Source organism: Podarcis cretensis (assembly GCF_951804945.1).
Source record: "Podarcis cretensis genome assembly, chromosome: 14".
NCBI classification, from domain to species: domain Eukaryota; kingdom Metazoa; phylum Chordata; class Lepidosauria; order Squamata; family Lacertidae; genus Podarcis; species Podarcis cretensis.
In genome coordinates, this window is record NC_137183.1 from 28,005,271 (window position 1) to 28,029,478 (window position 24,208).

Sequence of the window (24,208 nt, forward strand, 5' to 3'; positions counted from 1 at the left end):
CAGCTCACCTTAGGGTGCTATTCTATCTATCTCCCTCCTCCAACAGGGATAATAATATTGGCCCACAGGGCTGTTGTAAGAGTTCGTGAAGTATTAATATGTGCAAATTGTTTTTAAAAGCTTAATAACAGCAACAACAATTTTATTATATATACCCCACCTGTATGTAAATTCTTATTGTGGTAAGTACCCTAAAATGGGAGGAGACATAAGTTGGTTGCCGTAGCTTCCTTGATCAGGATGGGGAGATAATGGAGACAAAATCTGAGGCTGCTGAACAAACTCTTGAACTGCAGTGTTTGGGGGTTTTGTTGAGAGTCGGGGATTGTTGCTGGGGTTTTTTTTTATATCTATCTTTTATATCTTGTGGTTTATATGGAAATTGTTCGGTTTAGTTGTGTATTTTTTAACTCTTTATTTATTGTTTTGTTACATTGTATTTATGTATTTTTTTTCCATGTTATAAACTGCCTTGGGCATGGTTTGAACCATGGAAAGGCGACATACAAATAAAATTCTATATGTCTGTAGAGGTGCATGTAGCACACTACACAGCAGCAAACCTGAGTTGGCCAATCACAGGCCCCTAGTGAGTAAACTTGCATAACACCTATTTGTCTCGCACTACACATTTCACATGTGTATGCCTAAGAGGATCTAAGTGAACACCTAAAAACGTAATGTGTGTGAAGTGCCCCGGCAACAAGCAAACTGGAAGGAAGGGGTCCAGGGGTTGCCAAAGTGTTGTGTCCCCTCCCTCCACTGAAATTAGCCTTGCAAATAGCACAGGCTGCAGTGTGGGGCCATTGTGGAGTGCCTGGTGGTGCCCACCTTAATTCATGGTGGCAGAAGCAGTCAAGTTAAAGCCTTCTGTAGGGTGGGGTTGGGGTTGGTTTTCTTCATTAACTGTTGGTCATCTGTAATAAGAGACTTTTAAAAAAATAAATCTTCAGCATTCCAAGATAATGAAGTAAATGACTAGTGCTTTTTCACACCAAATCTGTGTTCTGTTTTTTGTTGTTGCTGCACAGCATGAGAAAGCAGCCAAAGGAACGCCCAGCCCCTGAAGAGTTAATGGTAAGTAAATCTTCAGCCTTCTCATTACAACACAAACAAGAAAAGTTTTGCTGATTTATGACATGCAGAAGTTTGTTGGGGGTGCTTTTCCTCCATAAGTTAACTAACATTAAATCTAAATTTTGCTTCCAGCTCTGACAGCCAGCAGACGTTGGCGTAACGCACATAAGCTTCTATCTTGGTTTCAGAATCATAATGGTGGTTATGGGACACATTTTGTTTGAAAGGTCTCTTGATCAAAGCAAGATGCTGTCTGTATTAGGTATTACTCAGATTTCTTCCTTAATTTGCTGAATTATTTCTTTTTAAAAAAACTTTTAAAAACTGAATTCTACAGTAATTTCTATAAATTTGTATCAACCCTTATAGTATACATTGGCGGTGTTCTATAATCCTGTGCGAAGCTGATCTTAGGGTTTCTATGGAAATTTTTCATGATTAGATGTGATGTTCTTCCTCACCAAATTGCCAAGAGAAATGTCTTCATTTCTACAGGTTGCCCTTTGTCCTTTTTTTTCTTCTTTCCTTTTTTAAAGTCCTTTCTTTTGCTTTTAGGTTTACAGTCATGCTCTCTGACATGATCAGTGCATAACAATTCACTAAATACAATGGCAAGAGCAGAAACATCATAAACAATAAATCTCATTAATGGTCTTTTCCTTTCTAAGTTGCCCTTTGTTTCTGCCCATGCTGAACTTTGTATAATAATGAAACATTTTTATTTTATTTTATTCAAACAAAATCCCTTCAATACACTTTTACCCATAGATCACCTTTGTTCTTGAGAGGTTAAATAGGTTCCTCTACTTTCCCAGTAGAGAACTGGGAGGAAGCTAAGATGAGTTATGTTTTCCCAACAGAATGAAATAACCATGGCCAAGAGTCACAGATTTATTTATTTTTTAAGTAAACTTTATTGAATTTTTGTAGAAGTATGTTAGACTATTGCACAGAATGCCACAGAATTGAACACCGGTGGGGGGGGGGGCAGGGGTTTGGCCTGCATTCCTCAAACAGCTGTGTACTCTACCACTTTTATTGATTGAAAAACATCTATATACAGCTTAGTATTTTAGAAATCTCTGAGCAGTGTGCAGTCTAAAAAATAAACAATCCACCATTAAAAAAATTAAAACAAAAGCCAAATCACAACCTAGGACCAGTAAAACAGCAAATAAAAACACATCAAAGCAGATAAAAGTGAATAAAACAGAAATTCATTAACAAATAAAACAGGATCTGGGCAAAAAGAAGAGTCTCCGCCAAAACGTCTAAAGCAACGGAGGGTTGCTGCCTCACCTGTGGCAGAGGCAAGGACATTCCTGAAACAATGCTCCAAAGGAGATTTCAATATGGCAGGAGCAAAGTGTGTGTGAAAAAGGAAAAAGTCTAAAATGCCACTGTGCTAGTTGAGGCCCTAGAGGTGCCACCTCCCTCTGCAACTCTTCCTCTGCATGGGCATCACGTTTGTCAGATATGTGACCATGTTTATAAATCTGGATGTGAGTAATTTCTGTTACTGCCGAAGAGAGCTGTTAAGCAATTGCAGAAATACCTTCGTGAGGAGGAACTTTGTATTTCTCCCCCACACCGTCCATTCTGTCTCTGGGTAGTGATGGTTGAGGCTGCCTTAATTTGCCGCTCTCTCTTTTTTTATTAACTTTTGATGGTTGGAAGGTTCCTGCACTTAGTCACATATGAGAGAACTTGGAACAGGTTCTAGAGATGGAGATGCATTTACCTGATGCGTTGTTATTATTCTGTGGCTGGGTAGCTTGACTATTAAACCAACAGAATGGGGTTTCATAAAACCTGTATCTCTTTGTAAATGCATGTTTTCCGTGATGCAATAGGCCTGCCACTTATAAATAAAACATCTGCAGATCGCGCTTCCAACCCTCAGTATATATGTGCGTGTTCGGAAGCTGTAACACCACTCCAGGGTGTAAAGTCATAAAGACGGAGGCCAAGGGGTGAGTGCCTATAGGAACAACGACATAGAGTTATATATCTTTCCAACTACCTGCCCTGAAGTGTCGGGTCCTACTCATAATCTTCTCCCATCCCCCCTTTAATAATTAAAAAAATGCACAATGGCTTTTTAAAAAAGACTCTTTTTTAATATATATATAAAAATTAACACTTTCTTCCACGTTGCTTTCCCTTCACTGCAAATGGCTTCTGAAGCCTGGCCACTCAGTATTGAAAGGGGCCTCTGACTGTGTTGAGAAGTCTGATTGATGCCTTGCTTGATGCCACAGTCATAGACCCAAAAGAGAAGGGGGATGTTGCTTGTGCAGAGACGCCAACGGCTCTTGCACAGACGTTCCTGGCGCATTGTGTCCTGGATTTTGTTTTGTCATCAGATTCTTCCTTGCTTATGCTCCAGAGATCAGGTCACATGGACCTAATCAGGACTGCCTTGTTTGTGGTGACCCATGACAGGCCCTTCTCAGTGGCAGTTCCAGCAAGTAACTCTGCAGGCATTGGGGTTACCAGAAAGAGAGAAGTGGCAGTAAGTGATCTGGACAATGGAACAAGGGATGGGCAAGACTTTTGAAAGCTTAATGGATAAACGAGTCTCTCTCTCTCTCTCTCTCTCTCTCTCTCTCTCTCTGGCTTTGTAATGTTATTGTTGGCATCTGTCTGTTTTGAGAGAGAATGGATTGTGCCTCCAGGGATTAACCCTCTACGTTAGGAGTGTCAAAGTTACCTCCCTGGAGCACAAGCTTGGACAGTGTGTATGGAGGTCCTGGGCTGCTTAGACAGCAAGACCCCCCTCTCAACCTCACTGATGTGGTCCAAAGGAAAGCAGAGCAATATGTTGGGCACCAGCTTGGCTGTAGGAGTTGCCAGAATGAGGCACCACCCAACCATCTTAGGGACTCCACTCTGGATTTATGTAGGGTTTACTCCTTAGCCTTTCCTTCTCCCGAAGATATCCCACAAGGCAGCAGAGATTTAGAGTCAGAGTTTTCCTTCTCCTAGATGGGCTACTTTTCCAGATTGATGAGCCCCATCTGCCCCTCACTTCTCTTTACAGTAAGTGCAGAAACTGCCTTCTTGACCATTGGACCCACATTTAGTGTTGTCGGCTCAATCTGCCAGAGCCTATCTTTGCATGCAATGGAAGTCCCTAATTCACTCTTAAAAAGCTTCCTCTGATTCTTTGGACTCAAACACACACAAAGAAAAAGAGAGAGAAGAAACAAAGACCAAAAACACTGTGTACTACCAAATCTTATTTCTGCTGCTGTCCTATTGCATTTCAATCCATTTTAAATGGGGCTTTTGCAGCAAAACCTCCTGGTGGAATGTGGCCAAGGCCAACTCCTAGTGGAAATGATGCTACTAACTTTGATGGGAGCTGCATCAGGATGGGAGGTTATAACAAACCCTTAAAAACCTGGCTTTCTGAAATGCATATAATAAGTTAGCGATCATTAACAGAGAGTGGGAAAAGACTGGAGCTCAGCTGTCTTCATTTTGCTGCCACCCTTTAATTATATTAAATTGCCTGCATGGTCCCAATATCTCCAGTGGCTAATATCCAGAGAACTGGAAGCATCTATTTTTATCCCTCCTCTCACTGCTCATGAATGACTTACAAATGACCTACAGCAGCTTTCACCAACCTGTTACCTTTCAGGTGCTTTGGAGTACAGCTCCCATCAGGCCCAGCCAGCACAGTTGTTCTAGCTGGGTCTGATGGGAGTTGCAATCCAAAAACATCTGGAAGGCACCAGATCCTTCTTGGATAGTTGGTCCACCTTGGTCCCCACCCTGCACTCAGCTCTCACCCATGGCGCCTAGAAGCTGTCATCATGTGACAGCGGCCACACCCCAGGAAACAGCTTTGACAGGCCAGTTTAACTAGGTGCAGGTGGCCAATGAGTCTCAAAAAGTGTTCGTATAAGCTCCATGTAAGCACAAAGCAAAAGACTCTGAAAATCAGTGAAATAATTCACATTGAGCCAAGTGCCTGATAAAATATACAGTGGTACCTCAGGTTACATATGCTTCAGGTTACATACGCTTCAGGTTACAGACTCCGCTAACCCAGAAATATTACCTCAGGTTAAGAACTTTGCTTTAGAATGAGAACAGAAATTGTGCTCTGGCAGTGCAGCAGCAGCGGGAGGCCCCATTAGCTAAAGTGGTTCTTCAGGTTAAGAATGGTTTCAGGTTAAGAATGGACCTCTGGAACGAATTAAGTACTTAACCTGAGGTACCACTGTCTGACACTTGACTGAAGAACTATCCCACACTTGGACATGCAAGAACCTATTCTATGTATTTATTATTTTATCCTATTAGTATGATGTCCTTTCTCCAAGGAGCTTGGGATAGTGACAACAACAACAACAATAATAATAATAATAATAATAATAATAATTTATTATTTATACCCCACCCATCTGGCTGGGCTTCCCCAACCACTCTGGGCGGCTTCCAAAAAAAATATTAAAATACTGTAATATATCAAACATTAAAAGCTTCCCTAAACAGAGCTGCCTTCAGATCCCATTCTGCCCTCACAACAGCCCTACAAAGTCTTTTAGGTTGAGAATGTCTGACTGGCCCAAGGTCACCCAGCGAGCTTCATGCCCAAGTCTCCCTGTTCCAAGTCAGTCACTGTCTGCTTCACCACACTTTTCAGATATTTTGCCTGATGATGAAGACTTCTGTGGAACATGAAAGCTTGCGTCATTCTTGAGCTATTTGAGCAAGTAAAAAAGAGCCATCATTTCATTCATCCTGCATGCTTATAGATGGGAATCATTTTTAGTTTCTTTAAAGCACTTTTTCTGCCTTGATATCAGGATAGAATCCACAAGTTCTCAGAAAAATATGCAAAGATTTGTTTACACTACTGCACCTCCATTTAAAATCTAAATCAGGCTTTGGCTTGGTGGGAGACTCACTTTTATCTGATGGAGGTGTGTTCTCCAGGTGTGGCTGAATGCCACAGGAATTCACATGGGACAGGAGGCTATACATTTGCGCACTCCAACCCAGACGCCGTCGATCTCGGCCTCAGTGGCACCGTTTTCCTGAAGCTTTCAGTTCCTAAGCTCTATTTAATGGAATCTATGCATAGTAAGTAACCGGGTCAGAGAGAGGCAGCCTTCCCCTGTTTGAGATCAATCGCTGGCTAATACTTTATCTAGGCCACTTTATTATCTCATGGCAATGCGTTCCCATTCGCCTCCTCCTTTTGTAAGACACACTTCAGCTGTGGGGAAAGTGCGTTATCGCATACATATTAAAAACATATACCCATTCTATCTGTATGTAAATGTGCGAGGCACAGCTGGATATTGCCAAGGAGTTTGATTTACTAATGGTTATTATCTGTTCTCGCTGTTCAGTGGCAGAGAGTGTTTCAGCAAGCATGCTAACATGGAAATTGTCTCCCAGTAGCACCGGCCTGCTTTTGAGAATTGTTTAAAAAGATGGCCCCGTTTTCTGGGGCTTTTGCATGGCTGTGTTTTTTCAGATGCTGTTGCGGTCCCTTGGTGGGTTTGCTAGTGAAGCGTGTACTATTGATAGAAAGTTAAGAGCAAACCAGAGTGTTTCTTAAGGCCGTTCCTCATCTGAAGCACCCTCCGCTGCAGGACCCCATCAGCTCAGCCCATAGCAGAATGGCAGCTTAGCCTTCACTCCTCCTCCTCCTCCTTCCTGGTACCCACAGAAGTCAAGACCTGCCACTCTGCCTCTCTTTTTCTAGTCTCAGTCACAAGGGCTTCCTCTTCTCCCTCCTCTCCTACCAAACACTTCCAACGAGCATTCCTGCCAGATTGTGCCCCAGAGAAGCACGGTGCAGCAGTCCAGCATTCACCCATCCCTTGCAGTGCAGGAAGCAAGGTGAGCTGGGAGGACATCTGAGCAGGAAGCATTGGTGAATGAGATTACAAACGCTGCACCAAATTTTTATGAGGTCTGATTTGTCCTGCAGAAGTTGCCATTTGGGGGTTGGATATGAAAGGATTGGCATTCATAAGCCTTACATTCCGCTCTTCTCTCTCTCTCTCTCTCTCTCTCTCTCTCTCTCTCTCTCTCACACACACACACACACACACACACACACACACACACATTGTAGTCCTTGTTTCTTTGAATTTGCTTCAATGCCTTGTTTTTTTAACTTGAAAAAGCTCCTTCACTGCAGGATCCCAGCCAGTCAGGGATCACATAGTGAACTTGTTAATGTTGCAGCACCGGCTTAGTCAGTCAGGGCAGCAACACCCTCACTCTACATGCAAGTGGAGAAGGAAAGGAGGCTCATCTCCATTGTCCTGTATAACTGAACCAGCATTCCTTTCCTTGCTGCACTGGTGGCTTCATGGGACACCAGCCCCCTGCCCTGCCCCAGCAAAACAGGCTGTTATCCCAAAGTAGTAAAGCTGTAACAAAATAGAATGGCTGTATGATTTGCACAATATATCCAGTTTTTACAAAAACACTGGGAAATAGTTGCAATTATCAGCTTAAACTAAAAACATAAGAAAACAGAAAAATAGCCACACTTGCTGTTGTCCCTTTTTGAACTTCTCTACGAGATCAGATTTGTGCAACTGAAACCCAGCCATGGCTGTGCAGCTACTTCATTGTACATTAGTATTGCCTACATAGTGAAGCTGTAGGCTGATTTATTCCTCTCAAGCAGTTAGACTTATCTGCAGCACATGATAAGGTTACTTTTTCTCTATTGTTTATTATTTGTGCCCTTTCCTTCAAGATAAATATTCCAATGTGTCATAATGAAAGACAAAACAATCAGTTTAAAATACAGCCACATTAAAACTTAAACAAAAGCAGCATAAAACAAATTTGACAAGGAGTAAATCTGCTGAAAGGTCTGTGAAAATAAACAGGTATTTTCCTTGACACCAGGAAGGTAAGGCAGGCATCAGGCAAGCTTACCTGGTAAGAGTGTTCAATGGTAGGGGGCCACCACGAAGAAGGCCCTTTCCCCAGAAGCCACCCACTGTCTGAAAGCGTTTTCCACATTCACTGAAAGTTGAAAGCTGTTTTCCCTGAATGAAGGACACCACCATTTCCCCATGTGTCCTTTGGTAATGTTTACGAAGATCCATGTGCCAATATTTGAACTGATACAGAAAAGTCAACACTTACCGTACTTGTTAATCTAGGACATAGTCCTCAGGGGGGATTCCTCCTACACAAGTCCCAGTGAGGAGAACAATGTTTGCCTTCAAGTCCCTTAATGATACATCTAAAAAGATAAAAATAAACATTCAACTGGAACAGGATGGATTGAATTGGCAGTTACTAATTGCAGAGGTACAAAGATGGGAATTTCCCCTTTGCGTTAAAATAAACCCTGTCCATGATGGGTCTACAGTTCTCATTGGGTAATATAAATATTAAATAAATGTCTGTACAATGCTATGCCTTTGAAAAAATATTCCTGAGTGCAAATTTAGGTCTGTGGGATGATTCTCTGTAAGGGATGTAGTAATGGGATTGGTCCACCTTTAAAGCATTCCTAAAATGGGTTCATCTATGGCTATGAAGCATTTTCTGTTTCATAGGGAACTATGAGAAACTGGTTTGTGGGAGGAGCTCCTGATCTTCTTTTAAATAACTCCAGAAGCACTTTCTCATTTGTAGAGTTGCCGAAATTACGTCTTAAGTATTTCTGCTTAAGCGAGCCTATGCCGAACAGCTCTTAATTGGATTTTCATGGTGATTGACAGCATTTCATTATGACAGTAACTTTCTTTGGCTAGACTGCCACAAACCTTGTTTGGATTCTCTCTTTCTCTTCCCCCCACCCCCCAGTTCTCCAGCAAAGCTCATTTTTATCCCTGAATTCCCGGTGGCGCAATCGCAATTGTGAAAGAGCCTTTTAGCACCTTTGTTGTCTCCATCCCTGGTGGTGATTGGACCCAGCTGGTTGTAGAGAAGAGAATGCCCTTCTCACAAAGCGACTCTGTCTCCTGTCTCCGCAGTTTCAATAATTTTAAGAGCTCTGAAACCTGTTGAGGATTCGAAGTAGCTTTAGATGTGGAATGAGTGTTAAGTATTAGTTATCGGGAGATTAGGGCCCCGGGGACGGCGGGAGATAAACAACCACAATTAAGGCAAAATCTGCCATAGTAAACAAAATTTAGCTGAAACAGATGCCCTGACCCATTTGGGGGGATTGATTTGAGGGTGACGAGGAATCGATTTTTGTCTCATTTACACTTTGCAAAACCCCATCGTGATAAGCTGGGAGGATAAATATTTCATACACTCCTGATTTTAGTTAATTTTTTCCCTTCCTAGCACCTCACAGTGGGTCTGCTCTCTGCTAACGGTGACCAGGCCTAAGTTTAGCCTGCATTCACATGGAGCAACTAATTGGCTATGAAGGGCCCCTGTGTTTCAATGGGCTTGACAGGAATTTAAATTTTGCTTCAATCAACCTTTGTGTTTGCAGCCTGCTCCACTTTTTAATTTTTAAATTAAACATTGATTTTAAAGAAAGAAATACAAAGGCAGGCAGGCTCAGGCTTCGCTTCTCTTAAGACCCTTGTTTTTTTACCTTCCATTGAAGGTAAGGCAACCAGCACCACAAAGGTAGTGTTTCTTAAAGCAAGTGCAAGAGAAGAAAGCTGGGGACACCTCTGCAGACCTGCCCATGTTAGAGGAGCACAATTAGACTCTGGGCTTAAATATTGGAGGGGCTGGTGATTTAGATAAAAGTGTGTAGTTCCTTAAAATGTAGTGAGCCAGCTCCACTGTGTTTGGGGGCCCTGCTGCCTGCTCATTCAGTTAGGGGGCCCTGGGTTTCTGCATCCATGACCCATTTGTGTGCTTGCCAGAGGCAACTGGTGGGCCATTGTGGGAACAGGATGGCGGACTAGACAGGCTTTAAATCTGATCCAGCCACCAAGATATTATCTCACTGGAAGAGGTGCTGGTACACAAAGTTCTTAACACACCCTGGTAATTTTGAAATAATAATGAAGTGTAACTGGTGCTTTTACTGCCCAGAGAAAGCAACTTCCAAAATAGCATGCTTTTTTCCTTTTTTTTGGCTGTGTTCCAGTCTGCGCTGATCCATTCTCTCCCTCACTCAAATGCTTCATCTTAGGCTGCTCCTGAGACATTAGTGTGGTGATCCAGATAGCCAATGTTTCCCCCAACTGACCTGGCCTAATCTGCCTTTGCAATTTGGAGAGCTGTATTTGACTTCTCCGGAAGTAACCTTAAATTGTAATCTTGTAAGAATTCCAGCATTGTATCCTTCACTCCTTCTCCTAATGAGGTTATGACCAAATGCTCATTATAATTGCTTTAGACTCCTTTTAATTTTCAAGCTTATTAATCATAAGAAGAGTTATTTAAAATTGCATAAATTAATCTTAGATTAAAAGCCCATCAAAGCCTCAAAACAATTAAGAATAAGTAGGATTTCCCTGGGGCAGCAAGTTTTATTTTAATAGTGTAGCCAGGTGGATATCAGAACATTTGAAGTGTGGGGATGATTAATGTTTGCAGCGATTTTGTAGGAGAGATTTTAAAATGGCAACTCTCGAAGCTTCATCTTGAGCTTTCTGTACAATTCAAAGCTATTGCCTCTCATGTACACTAATGAACATTTTAATTACAGTGTGTGACAGGGCACTGAACTGTGCAAGAGGCCACCTTCACCATTTTAAAATGGCAGTGGAAGGAAGCTGGTGGATCTCTGGCTGCTACGAGCATTCCTATTAGTCTGAAAAATGGCAGACATCCAGTCTTCTGAAGAATGTTGTGTAACCAAAAAGCTTGCACTTTGACTTACTTTTTTGCACATTGACAAAAGGGTTGTGTCTCGTGTGCTCTTTTTCTGCATTACTACCAGTTGCTGGAAAGGGATGCAGGTGGCGCTGTGGGTTAAACCACAGAGCCTAGGATTTGCCGATCAGAAGGTCGGTGGTTCGAATCCCTGCGGTGGGGTGAGCTCCCGTTGCTCGGTCCCTGCTCCTGCCAACCTAGCAGTTCTAAAGCACGAAGTGCAAGTAGATAAATAGGTACCGCTCTGGCAGGAAGGTGAACAGCATTTCCGTGCGCTGCTCTGGTTCACCAGAAGCGGCTTAGTCATGCTGGCCACATGACCCGGAAGCTGTATGCTGGCTCCCTTGGCCAATAAAGCGAGATGAGCACCACAACCCCAGAGTCGGCCACAACTGGACCTAATGGTCAGGGGTCCCTTTACCTTTACCCTTACCCGTTGCTGGAAGCCACAGGAGGGGATAGGGCTCTTGTGCTTGGGTCCTGCATGTGGGTCCCCCATTAGGGCATCTGGCCGGCTACTGTGAGAACAGGATGCTGGACTAAATGGGCCATTGATGTGATCTAGCAAAGCTCTTCTTTTGTTCTTACCATGGGCAAGCTCAGCAAAAAACCCTCTTCATTGAACCAAGAACCATTGAAGTTTGTTCTTGGCTGCATTGTCATACCTAATACCGCTGACTTTTACTCCTGCCGTTGGTACTGTTTAACCTTTGTGTAATGTCAGCTGGGCAATAGAGATGCATGCAAGGTGCAGAAGTGAGATGGACCTGCCCCGGTCACATTAAGAGAGCAGTTGGGAACTGACTGTGAGTCATGGAGATGTCTGGAGGGAGTCTAGGGGCAGTGACAAGGTGAGGCTCAGGAAACCAATTGCTAAACATATTTTGGATTTTGAGGAAGGGCTTGAATGATGAGAAGTGGCTTGATGAGCAAAGTGTGTCCGGACATGCTATAGCCAGATGTAGCAGGATTTCAGAAGCATAGAGACAGAAGTTTGGAGAGGACGTGGCGGCAGGATGTTGACAACAGATCAGCTGGTGAAAGTCGCTGCCATCAGAGGTGCCTCCAAGGCAGTAGCAGAATTTACTCCTGCATGTCCATAGTGAACATTCAGATTTGTATCAGGAGCCCTTTCATAAGAGGTTCAACCAACTAATAGACAGCTTAGCAGGAAAGGACAGTAGTGACAAAAATGTGTTAGGATTAAGCCAAAGAATCTTGATGGCAACTTTCAGGCAGAGAGGACCCAGTGAGCGCAATGTTTTGTTAAATGAAAACTGTTTACAGTGCGCCATTGCACAGAAACCACTAAAGTCTCGTTTTTAAATACCTCCAGATAAAGCTGCTCTGTTCTTCTTTTTCCAGTGAGAAGTCTCACAATTGCATGCTAAGCTGTGAGAAGAACCTTTTTACCAATCAGGCCCTGTAGCCATATTTATTTTATCTCTTTGCTTTCCTCCTGTGCAGGCACTATGTGTTTCCCTCTCTCTTTTTCCTCTGTGCTGTCCTGACTGGCGTCCTGACCAGCGAGCGTGCAGTTCCCCCAGCCCTAATGTGCCGTTAACGATAGGTTAATGTACAGTATAATGTTTGCCGGGCTCTGGGTTCATTACACTTCTGAGTGCAAGGTCTTTCTGCAGAGTGCCCATGTTCCCATTGCATTATATCATGCAATAAAAACACCCTTTTAATATCACACACTAATAAACTGTACTTGAAGTGCCATCTGAGGGACCACCATCCTTCCTAATAAGGTTGCCTCCAAGTAGAACAGTTAGGATCTTCCATGTTATTTTATTGTTCTGGATTGAGATGCTTCCTGCATTTAATGGAAATGCCATTGTCCCCTTTGCTCTGATATTATCGGTAAATTGTCAGCTCAGTTTTTGCCTTTGCTCAGCATTTATTGGCAATTGTTAGTCCTGTTTTCAAAGCCCACATTGTCCATGTACACCACTGGGTGTCTTTGGGAATGTCAAGAACTCCTCAGCCGGGCTTTTGATAGTGTGAAGACTGTAGGATTGTACAGCACCCCGTCTTGCAACAAATGCAGAGTGGTTGCCAAATCCAGGACCTATGTTCAGGATGCTGGTTGTGACCTTTTAAAGTCTTAAGCAGCTTGTTCCACCCTAGCTAAGGGAATGCTTTTCCCTAAATGAGGACCCACATCCTATATGAAATGGGGGGGGGGACCCTGCTCTAGATTCCCTTACATAGAGAAGTTCAATCTGCTTGGCTTAGAAGCAGGGCCCTCATTTTGGTGACTCCAGCCTCGCCCTGAGGTCTGACTGATGTGAGGGGTATTTTAAGATGAACATCAAGGGAAGACCTTTCTTTTGTAGGCACACGGTTGGTTTCCCCTCCATTTTGTAATAAGTCTCCAATTTTACACGTGCAGGTTTTAATAAAGGTGCTTTGAATGTGCTGTGATATGTAATAAACCACTTTGGTGTTTCAAATTAAGCAAATGCTGCATTTGCATGTTTTAATCCAAATGTTTAGTTTCATGTACAGATTAGTCCCTTCTATAAAAATATTGAAGATGCAAAAAAGAAGGGAAGATACTAATCTACAATGTAATAAATGCAAAAATACAGAAAGGAAAGCATTTCGAATGAACTGTCAATAAGAATAAAAGCAGCAGCGGCATCCTTGAATAAAGCCAACTCTCATCCAACACCAGACGCCAAGAAAAGCTGTTGCATATGAAAATGTTTTATCCCATGGGCCAAAGTCATGCCAGGTGGGTGCCTCCAGGTGACCTCTCTCAGCTCCTGGAAGGCAGAAAATGGAGCAACACAGTGTCACTTTGTTGGTAATATTTCATGTTTGGGAAAGTTCATCCACAGGCAGGGCAGAGAATTAAGCATTGATGTTCCCTTGGGGAAGTATAACACCCAAAGGTAGGGAGAAACCCAAGGAGGCAAAGAGTTCGTAGTGGGTTACTTGGAAGTCATTACTAAACAAAGTCAGATAGTTTGAACTATATCATTCACATCTATCAATAGGTGTTCATCTTTGAAAGGGTTAATCTTCCTGCAGAAGCCCAGTGGCTTAAAAAAAAGGCAGCCCTTCTCAAGAAAATGAGATGTGACAAGTTCATTTAAAATGCCCGGTTTGTCATTGTTTATCTCATTTTCAGAGTTGGCAGAGAAAATTAGGCTGGCTGACACTCACCCACATCCATCCCCAGGCCTCTCCGACCTGACCTTTCCCTGGACTGAATCTCTTAAACACACACACACACACAGAGAGAGAGAGAGAGAGAGAGAGAGAGAGAGAACTTTCCCCAGAGTCTTTTAAGTTGTTCTAAATGAGGTGTTTGGGCCATCACTCTGTCTAGGCTTTGATCCCAGGGTAAACTAGAAGAAATTTTTTAGGGGAGAAATTGCAATATTTTTATCTACTTGAATGTGGCTTGGCAGAATAATCAGTGTGTGTTGCTACCTTGTTCTCAGTGTAGTGAGTGTGCCCATTTTCTATGTGTAAGAACTTAGTGGCCAAGTGGAATGGAAACAAGATGGGCAGAAGTGAATGGGACACATATTTCTTAACAAATATTTAAGTCTTTAGCTGTATGGCATCCTTTCTTCCTTCATCTCCCTGTTGTCATAGAACTACTATTAGCACACAACCTCTGTAGATGGTGTTACTCCTCTTGGTGCTAGGAGTTATATTCCACCCAACACTATTTTCTTGGTTTGGATCAGGTGATGGTACAGGAATGGCTAACCTGTGGCCCTCTATATGTTATTCAACTACAAGTCCCATCAACCCCAGCCACCAATCAGGGCCGAGGGGAGTTGTGGTCCAACAACATCTGCAGGGCCACAGGTTCCTCATCCATGTCTCAGAACTTTTGCAGCAAGAAATCTGGGCAGAGCTTAGTTACAGGAAGAGGAGGAGCCATCCTTGTAAATTAAGCCAATTTTTAATACAGTGGTACCTCGGGTTAAAGGGACACGGGTGGCGCTGTGGGTTAAACCACAAAGCCTAGGACTTGCTGATCAGAAGGTCGGCAGTTTGAATCCCTGTGACGGGGTGAGCTCCTGTTGCTCAGTCCCTGCTCCTGCCAACCTAGCAGTTCGAAAGCACGTCAAAGTGCAAGTAGATAAATAGGTACCACTCTGGCGGGAAGGTAAACGGCGTTTCCGTGCGCTGCTCTGGTTCGCCAGAAGCAGCTTAGTCATGCTGGCCACATGACCAGCTCCCTTGGCCAATAAAGCGAGATGAGCGCCGCAACCCCATAGTTGGTCACGACTGGACCTAATGGTCAGGAGTCCCTTTACCATTACTTTACCTCGGGTTAAGTACTTAATTCATTCTGGAGGTCCGTTCTTAACCTGAAACTGTTCTTAACCCGAAGCACCACTTTAGCTAATGGGGCCTCCAGCTGCCGCTGTGCCGCCGGAGCACGATTTCTTTTCTCATCCTGAAGCAAAGTTCTTAACCCAAGGTACTATATCTGGGTTAGCAGAGTCTGTAACCTGAAGCACCTGTAACCTGAAGCATATGTAACCCGAGGTACCACTGTATATATTTTCAACCTGTCATGTGTTGCAGCCCTGTCAGTGCTGGAGCTGAGTTGTGGCCCAGTTCAAAGGCATAAAGAGGAGCCAAAATGAGAAGAGGTTGGGACCAGAGTACTGAACAGCAAGGGAGCTGGCTCACCAGCCACTTTAAAAAAAAAACCTGTTGTTCCAGCAGCTTTCAGAGATCAGTGGGTTTCAACTCCTGAAGATTCTGCATTCAGGGGTTCTCTCTTCAGGAGTAACATTATGGAATGGAAGGCTTTGTGCTAGCAGGTGGGAACTTCACCTTTAGTGTAGGCTAGATTGACTAGGTTTGTGAAGATGGAGCTGGGGGGAGATTAAGGAGAGAGTGACAGATCTAGCAGGCTGCACTAGAGGCAACAGGGCAAGCTAAAAATGTAAATGGAATGGATTTGGGCCATGTGAAAGTAGAATGGAGGGCTAGGAGATGAAGATTAGGAAAACGAAATTGAGAATTACCTGTTTCAAACCAGGGAGAAGCTCACAGTGACCTGGGGGGTAGAATTAGGGTTGAATGCCAAGAATATTCTCTGGCATTCAACCCTAATTCTACCCCCCAGGTCACTGTGAGCACCTGAGAGAAAGCTTCACCAAAATGAATTGTTGGTGGTCTGGCACACCAGCTATTGGACAAATGGATGCTTCTGGCTACCCAGAAACAAGAGAAAAAGCTGTGGTGGGGAACCGTAAGCAGACAAGACTTCATAAGGTCTCCTTGAACCCTGCATGGTGTGGTTCCCCGAGCAAGCAACCGGGGTTCTCCTTGAACCATCCCAAGCCACTACAGGTTTTTGAAATAAGCTTTTCTTAACATGCAAAGGAGGTCACAGGAATGGGCACCCTAGCTCTGCTCCCTCACTGTTTTCATTTCAGAGGGCAACCTTCTGAAATGGGGAGCTACTCAGGAGAAGCCTGAGCCCAATAGAAGAGGACAGCTGGTTACACCATATTCCTTCTGTTGTGCTGCCTAATAAGCCTTCCACTTTGCTCAGCCACATGCGGAGCGAAGTGTTAGGAATCAAGGCACTAGCAGGAACACTTGGGGTTAAGCAAGGCAAAATGGTCTTGGTAGCACTTTAGGTAACAGGGCTTGCGGTGAGGATCCTCATCCTCCTGAGGAAGGCTGCTCTGAATCTAGCTCCAGAGACTGATGGGTCTTGACCCCACGCCAAGCCGATAATTCAAGGTCACCTCTTGTCTGAGGAAGTGTTTGCTACAAGAGAAAACACATTTCAAGCTTCTGTGCATTTACATTTCTGCAACATTACCTTGCAAAATGAAGGGAGTCAATAGAGGGATATTTAAGTACCAAAGGTTTGCTGCCATCTGGTTTTGGACCAATATTGCTCAAGGATAAAGTGGATCCCATCGATGCCAGCAACGTTCATTTGTTGCTGAAATGCACAAGGAGCAAAATCCTGTTGGAATGCACATCTTTCCTCCCTTTTTCCCATTATGTCCTTCCCTGCTTGTGTGTGCCTTGTGTATTTGTTTCTTCTTTCCTTAGGAATGAGAGTGTCTGGTTAACAAATGGGTTCTGTCTCTTTCTAACAGCCTGGAACTTCATTATACCTGCACAAACTGCCAGCTCCATTTCTGATGTAGTTGGCTTGCTTCTTCCCCCACCCCCCACTTCATTCCCCCCTCTAGCTGTATCTCCAGTTACCTCCTACCGGCTCCCTTGTCTTCCGCCTCAGTGGAATCCATTCAACAGTGGGGAAAACACTGAAGCAAGTGTTTTGGTCTGCCTTTTTCTTTCTGCCTTCCTAGCATCCTTACCTCCAACCTCTGCTTTTGCTTTCTATGACTCTACCCACTTGGAAAAAGACTCTTCCTTATGTCTAGGACCACTCTGGCATGCAAAACTTTATGATGTCCCCCAAAAGCCTACAAATCCCTCCAGATCTACAGTTTTGCAAATGCTGCTGAATTCATCTTGTGCTATCGTCTCCCTATTGCTTCTACATCAGCTTCAAATTTGTGGTTAAGAATGTATCTTTATTATTATTATTGCCAACAACACCCGTTTCCATGTTACTACCAATGCCATCTAACCTTTGTTAATACCCAGGAGTGTGAGACCAGATCTAACAGTTCTGAAAATGAGAGTTGGGTTTGTATATACAGAACACTGGTCCATCTAATTCAGTATTGTGTGTACCAGCGGTTCCCAAACCCCCGCCGCCCCCCAATAAACCACTTGAAAATTGCTGGTGGTCTTGGCAGACTATTTAATGATTTTTCTGCCTGTCGTAGGAGTTGTATTACAATTCAAATTCAATGGAATTACAATTAAATACAATATAAGAAAGAAAAGAAGCAATAAAATACTATCAATTATCAATGTGAATATTCAGTGTGATGGATGTGCCATCTCCCATCTTCAAGCACAGATCCACACAATGAACCATTGGTGGTTTGTGTTTGGAAACCCTTGATCTACACTGCAGTAGTTGTCCAGAGTTTCAGTGGAGGAGCTTTCCCCAGCCCTACCTGGAAATGCCAAGGATAAAGCCTGGGATCTTCTGGATGCAAAGCATGTCCTCCACCCCTGAGCTATAGCTCACCTCCAAAGGAATGTGGGAAGCTACCGTATATTAGACCAGGCTGTTTCACCTAATAAAGCTCATTGTGGTCAACTCTGATTGGCATTAGCTCTCCAGGTCTTTCCTATTGCCTGCTCCCATGATCCTTTCTTAACTGGAGGTATCGGGGATTAAACCAGGGACCTTCTGCATTTTTTATCACTGTGCTCAGACCCTTCCCCCATGGGAAGTTTCTATAGATTGGGGTGGCATTAACAGTAAGTAAAAGTTTGTTTTTGAAGCTATTCCCCACCACCACCCAAAAACAATTACCATATAGGCCTGAATATAAGCCACACCTTTAAAATTTTGGCGGGGGGGGGGGGAGAAAAGACAATACCCAAATATAAGCCGCTCCCTTAAAATTCTGCAGGCACTCACACCCATTCCGTTTTACCGCATGTCTGTTTCAGCAGCGATATTGTAAAAGCCAAATTTTGTAAGGTCGTGAATTTAAGTCGCGCTTTAACTTTTCACGGAATTTGGAAAAGAAGTGTAGCTTATATTTAGGCCAATATGGTACTGAGCAGAGCTTGTTCCACAAAAGCAGCAGGTCTCCACCCTTTCTCTGCACCTCCCTCCTAGGAACTGAGTTTGCAACAGGGTGCGAAATGAGCCCTGGCCCTCCTTCCTTTCAGGTTAACTCCTGCAGTCCAGTGCCTCTTCCATTCTTCCACACAGCAACTGCATGCCTAGAGCTCCCAGACACCATTTTGTTTCCAGATTTCCTTGCTGTCTCTCTTGCAGTGGCTAATCCTGAGCAAGGCAAGTTTCTTTTTTCAACTGGTGTGAGATGGGTTTTTTCCACAGCAGGGAGCTTCTCCGCTGTAAAGGAGATTCATGGTAGAAACTGTCTGACTTTGTTTAATGGCTGGTTTTACTGGCCCAGTGTGCGTGTGCTCTCTCTTTTTTTGTCTCTGGGATCTTGATTTGTTTCCCTCTCAATTCTTCCTTGACCTTCCTCGTTTGCCAGTTTTGTTTGTGGCTGACTTATTTAAAAGGCCAGGCAGGTAATTCTAGGTTTTATTGTGAATAAGGACATTTGTTCCTTTCCTCCAGGGATCTCCAAGAGTTTTACAAACACTTAAGTGAATTTAACCTCATGGCATTCTGTGAAGTCAGTGAGAGTAATTACTGTAAGGCACTTGGATACTGGAAGACTAAGCACCAGGCTTGACCAGGAAGTTATTGGAGGAGGAGCAAGTTTTGGCACTGATAAATGCCCAAGTTAGACAATCTGAAAAATAATGCAAATGTTCAAATTTCCACTTCCTAATTCCCGTAGTCACATCTTACTGTGTTTAGCAGCAATTAAGGGAATATGAGGAAAGAGGAAGTCAATGTGTACAGGGGAGGAAAGATGTTCGCGTCGCTGTCAGTCAAAAGGAGAGGAGCATGCAATTCCTAGGATGGTGGTGATTGGGCGATGGAAGATCGGCAAATCTGTTTCATAGAAATTCATATTGCAGAAATGGTGCAAATTTAGAACGAACCTAAAAATACTTTGGTGTCTTTGTACCATCCACAACCATCTTTTGTCCCACTTCCATCTTCAGCTGTGTTTTGCTTATTGTATCATCACCACCCTTTTGATGATTACATTTCCATGTTCTCTTGAAGGGTTTGGGGCCATATTACTCTGCCTGCACCAATTTACAGTGTTACCTCTGGTATGAACTGAATGCGTTCCGTAGGTCCTTTCTTAAGCTGAAACCGTTCTTATCCTGAGGCGTGCTTTCACTAATGGGGCCTCCTGCTGCATGCGTGCCTCTGGCACGCGATTTCCATTTGCATCCTGGGGCAAAGTTCACAACCAGGAACAGCTACTTCCAGGTTAGCAGAGCTCGTAACCTGAAGCATTCATAACCAGAAGCATTCATAACCAGAGGTACCACTGTATTTGTTGCAGCTAGCTATGGCTATTAAGAAGCAAAGTTTCAACATCTCCCTTCGACCATTGATGAAGTTTGTGCAATTATTCCAGAGTACAGCGTCAACTTGACTTTTCCCTTTGTCATTCTTTGCTTTTGTGTTACTTGTGTGAGGCTGGAGCTTTGTGCCAGTGGGTGACTTTTGAAAAGGGAGGTTTCAAGGCTTCTGGCCCCTAATCTCAAAGCAGGGAAATGCCTCAAAGGGAGGCATTCTGCACATGTTCAGTTGCACACCCTTTCTAATTACTTCATGCATCATAAAGCTCACATCAGTGCAGCTGTTGAACAGAGCACAGAATGCAGGATCTGGTAGCTCCTGCAAAGCTCTCAAGTGCTGTGTTCCTTTCTGTAAAACTAGTGCCTTCCCTGATAGTGACTACTGTAACTGAAAAGCGTAACTGTTGCATTCTTAGGCAGTCCATGGGGGCTGCAGGGAGCTCCTAGGAAAGAAGAGAGGGAACTTCCGCACTCAGCTGTATGCCTCAATGGTCTCCATTTTCTGTCCCTGCCACAGCCCATCCCAATAATTGCCAGTCTGAGCATCTTAGTCATGTTGAGGAGAAGATGTAATCTAAATTAATATTGGGAAGCTGTGGCAGCAATCTGGTAATGCCTAAAGCAAAAATACAGGATGGTAATAAACACCTGGGAAAGGTGTGTGTTTGCCTTCTGCCCTTCGACTGGACTGGAAAACAAGCCCAGCATTTTTCCCCCTGTAATGTTTTTCTTTCCTTTTCAGATTGGACCTTTACAAAAGAAAGACACTGATTTATAGATTTTTTTAAAAATTTTTTAAAACAATGTTCTCCATGGAAAAGAAAAACATCAGGGGCCATAGATTGGGTGGGGGTAGAATACTAACTTTGCAATCAGAAGGCCCCTGATTCAGTCCAGAAACCCTCCAGTTAAAACAGATGTTGAGTAGCAATACGTGGAGATCCTTGTGTGTTTCGTACATTCATTCAGTGCTAGTTGCTGGGAATCACAAGTAGGGAGATTGCTGCCTAGGCACTCAGGTCCTCCTTTTGGGCATCTGGTTAGCCACTGTGAGACTAGGATGCTGGACTAGGTGGGCCATTGCCTCAGTCCAGCTGCAGGACTTTTCTTGTGTTCTTAGATGCTTGATTCTGTTGCTTGAGTCCATCTCTGCTTCTTTTCAGGGCCACCTCTTCATCGTCCAGTACAATGATGGGAATGCTGAGGTTGTCTCCATGTGGGTCTGCCGGATGTTAGAGGAGAGACGTTCACAGCAGCAGCAGCAGCAGCAGCAGCAGCAGCAGGGATCTCAGTGAACCAAAGGGAAGCTGAATGTCTAAAGGACAAAGACTCTGGTGTCATCCAAAGCCCATGCGGGTTTTTTATGCTTTGGCAGGAGACTTTGATGAAGGCATGGTGACTTTTTTATTCAAGAAATACCTTCCCCTCCCCTCCCCCATTATCATCACACTGTTTCCTGAAACATTAAGAAAATATTATATATTTTATTAAACTTACTGTATATTTCTTGGCTTCAGAGTATTTTATACATCTTTTACTAGCTTAAAAGCAGTCCATGGGTGGTGTGGATGAATTGATGGGCATGAATTTAACTGTCCTGTGGACTCAATCATATCTCCTTTAGTCTTTTTGTTTTTAACACCAAAAATGAGTTGAAATGACCAGGCAGGGGAAATAATTATGTTGGAAGAATAAAAAGTCTAACCGGTATCAGTCACAGGATGTGTGCTAAATTTGTACTCATTAGAGAAGTGTGTGCTGTTCATCAAAGCAACCCCAAGAGCAGCTCTCAATACAGGGAAATGAGGACATTGTGCAATGCGTCCTCTTTAGTGGGATAATATAATGGAGGTTGGAATTTACTTGGCTTTACCAGTAGGAACACAACCAAAGGTCTCCATTCCCACATTGTCCATCCTGGTGTATGTGGATATATGAATTCATTCACCCATGAGGCAAGGTGAGGCAAATGCCTTGGGCGGCAGGATCCATAAGGGCAGCAGATCATACCTCTAAGGAATGTAGCTGCAGTGGCAGCATCACCTGTGGCACGCTCATTGGAAGGTAGATCTACCACCTCCTCAGCAGCAGCACCCCCAAACTGCCTCAGTGGCTTCTTTGTGAACAGGAGGCATTGCTGGTCTCCTCCCACCGCTAGGGAGGAAATGGGAACTTCCCTCTGGTGTCTCCTAGACTCTGCACTCACCAGCATGATTCAGAGCGGGTCCCTTTTCCTCCCATGATGGCCTTTGATTCCCATTTCAACCATCAGGGAAGGTTGATTTGATTCCCTCCCTTGTTCCCAACGTAGATCTTCACTCCCCCTTGTTCCTGATGTAGAACTTTGTTACCCCATTGCTCCTGATGTAGATCTTCACTGGCCCAGGGTGTGGGGGGAGGTGCCCACCATTTTATGGTTCTTCTCAATTGCCAAAATGTCTTGGGCCGACTTTTCCACTTTTGTTGCCCAAATTTGTTTTCTAATTTTGAGGCTGTTTTAGTAGACCAGTGTTTTAATTTAAAATGTATTTTTAAAGTCTTATAATTCGTTTATTTATCAGGGTTGTGTTGTTGTTTTTTGAAATTCTTCGGGAGATTTCTCAAAAGTCCAGTGACTTGAAAGACTGTATGATAGCCAACAAAAGTGTTTACACTGAGGTGGCTATTTCTGATGCACTGTCACTTAAAAACCTGAAGAGGGTCATAAAAAAAAAAGCTTGGGAGTACACCAGTCCCGTGTAGTGAGGAATTTCTGCTGAACAATTACAAATCCTAACCATTACTTCAGAGGTAGACTGGAAAATACTTTGCTTCCTTCCTTGGAGGGATCATCAATCTTCAGGTGAAGGATAGAGATTGCAGGCATGAACTTATAGACTAAAGTTTGTCTTAATTGCTCCAATGTCACAACCTCTCTGGCAGATAACAGTACAATGAATGACTCGATGTGACCGGTAGCTGCAGGTGCTTTTTGCTAAAAGTGAGACAAATTTCTTTCCTTTGAGCCAACTGAGCTGAGGCAGTTCTTTCATTTATTTATTTCCTAGCATTTTTTTTTTTTTGCATATACCTCCCCTGTATAAAAGGTGTTTGTGTTAAAATTAGTCTCAAAGTCCATAAAAAAAGAATTCTCCTTTTGCCTTCATTTACACAAATATATATATGAGAAAGATCTTTATCTTTAGCCCAAAGGGTCATGCCATTTTGACCCACTGGTTTCCATTTATCAGCCCATACATCAGAGACTGATAAAGGATGCAAATAGATGGTCTAGGCTTGTTGCAAGTGATGAAGAATGTGGGTTCTAAATGTCTCAATTAGCAATTGTAGAGAGAAGGTGGTGGCATGGTTAAAAATGAGCTTTTGGACTTGACCATAATTCATAGTAATTAATTAGCCATTTGCTCAACCATCCCTTCATCTTGCTTGCGTTAACCCTTTTTATAAATGTGTAAAATCTACCTGCATGTACACAGAGCAATTACATCTATGGATACACAATTACTGAGGATCACATGGATCTGTTTGACCCACATTTATGTCATGCCAATTTTGTTTGTGAATTGGCCCTCTACTAACACCCACACAACCACCCGCAAAAAAAAAAGGACTACAGAATAAGGACCACATCATACATCTCCATTGGCAGAATGGTGTAAACAATGAATGGAATGGACATGAATCTCAACTCATTTATTACACCCAGCTCTTCCCCCAAAGAGCTCGGAGCACCTTGCTTAGGGTTCCCAGGCAATCTCTCATCCAGACAGCTTATGAAACCAGCAGACTTCTTTCATTTAGCTTTCAGTAGTGCAACTGTTACATGTACCTTTGGACCATTCTCTGGCCCCTCCTTGGGTAACGTGGAAGAGAATGGAAGTATGGTGACCTGTGTCAACAGCCTCTGCACATAGAATCATTCTCCCTTGTTCCCCAGAAGTGCTATGTGTACACTGTCAAATTTGGTTTCATGTTTCTCCATGTATCACATGAGCTACTTAAGGTCACTAGAGCCAAATGCTTCAAGACTCCTATTTAACTTTGTTCTGCTATTAAATCTACTCAAAGAAAAGGACAACAAAGCAGAAGAAATTAGCTTTTGGTGGCCTTCTGTTGTCATGAAGATGCTGAAATGCTTGGATGTTTCAGGATAAAACACACAATCTGATGAAACAGAACTTGAGCTCAGCTAGGATTGAACTGTCTATACCTGGGGTAGTAACCTGCCCTCAGATATCTTCCTAATTCTTTGCCTCCTGGTGGAGGCAGA

General features: G+C 43.4%; 1 protein-coding gene and 1 long non-coding RNA gene across 5 annotated transcripts in view; both read left to right on the forward strand.

Annotated features, from left to right (window-relative positions):
* MAP2K5 (mitogen-activated protein kinase kinase 5) overlaps positions 1-21,444 on the forward strand; it is a 127,869-nt gene extending 106,425 nt beyond the window's left edge. For all 4 annotated transcript variants that reach the window (XM_079953024.1, XM_079953026.1, XM_079953025.1 and 1 more), the window contains 2 exons: positions 1,032-1,077; positions 21,102-21,444. In XM_079953024.1, coding sequence (XP_079809150.1) covers positions 1,032-1,077; positions 21,102-21,233 — 178 coding nt within the window. In that variant the 3' untranslated portion in view covers positions 21,234-21,444. The remainder of the gene's footprint in view (positions 1-1,031; positions 1,078-21,101) is intronic.
* LOC307202803 lies at positions 15,927-19,498 on the forward strand. Its single transcript, XR_013833011.1, has 2 exons — positions 15,927-17,877; positions 18,521-19,498. It is a non-coding gene; the product is annotated as an uncharacterized lncRNA (long non-coding RNA).
* Positions 21,445-24,208: the final 2,764 nt, after the last annotated feature.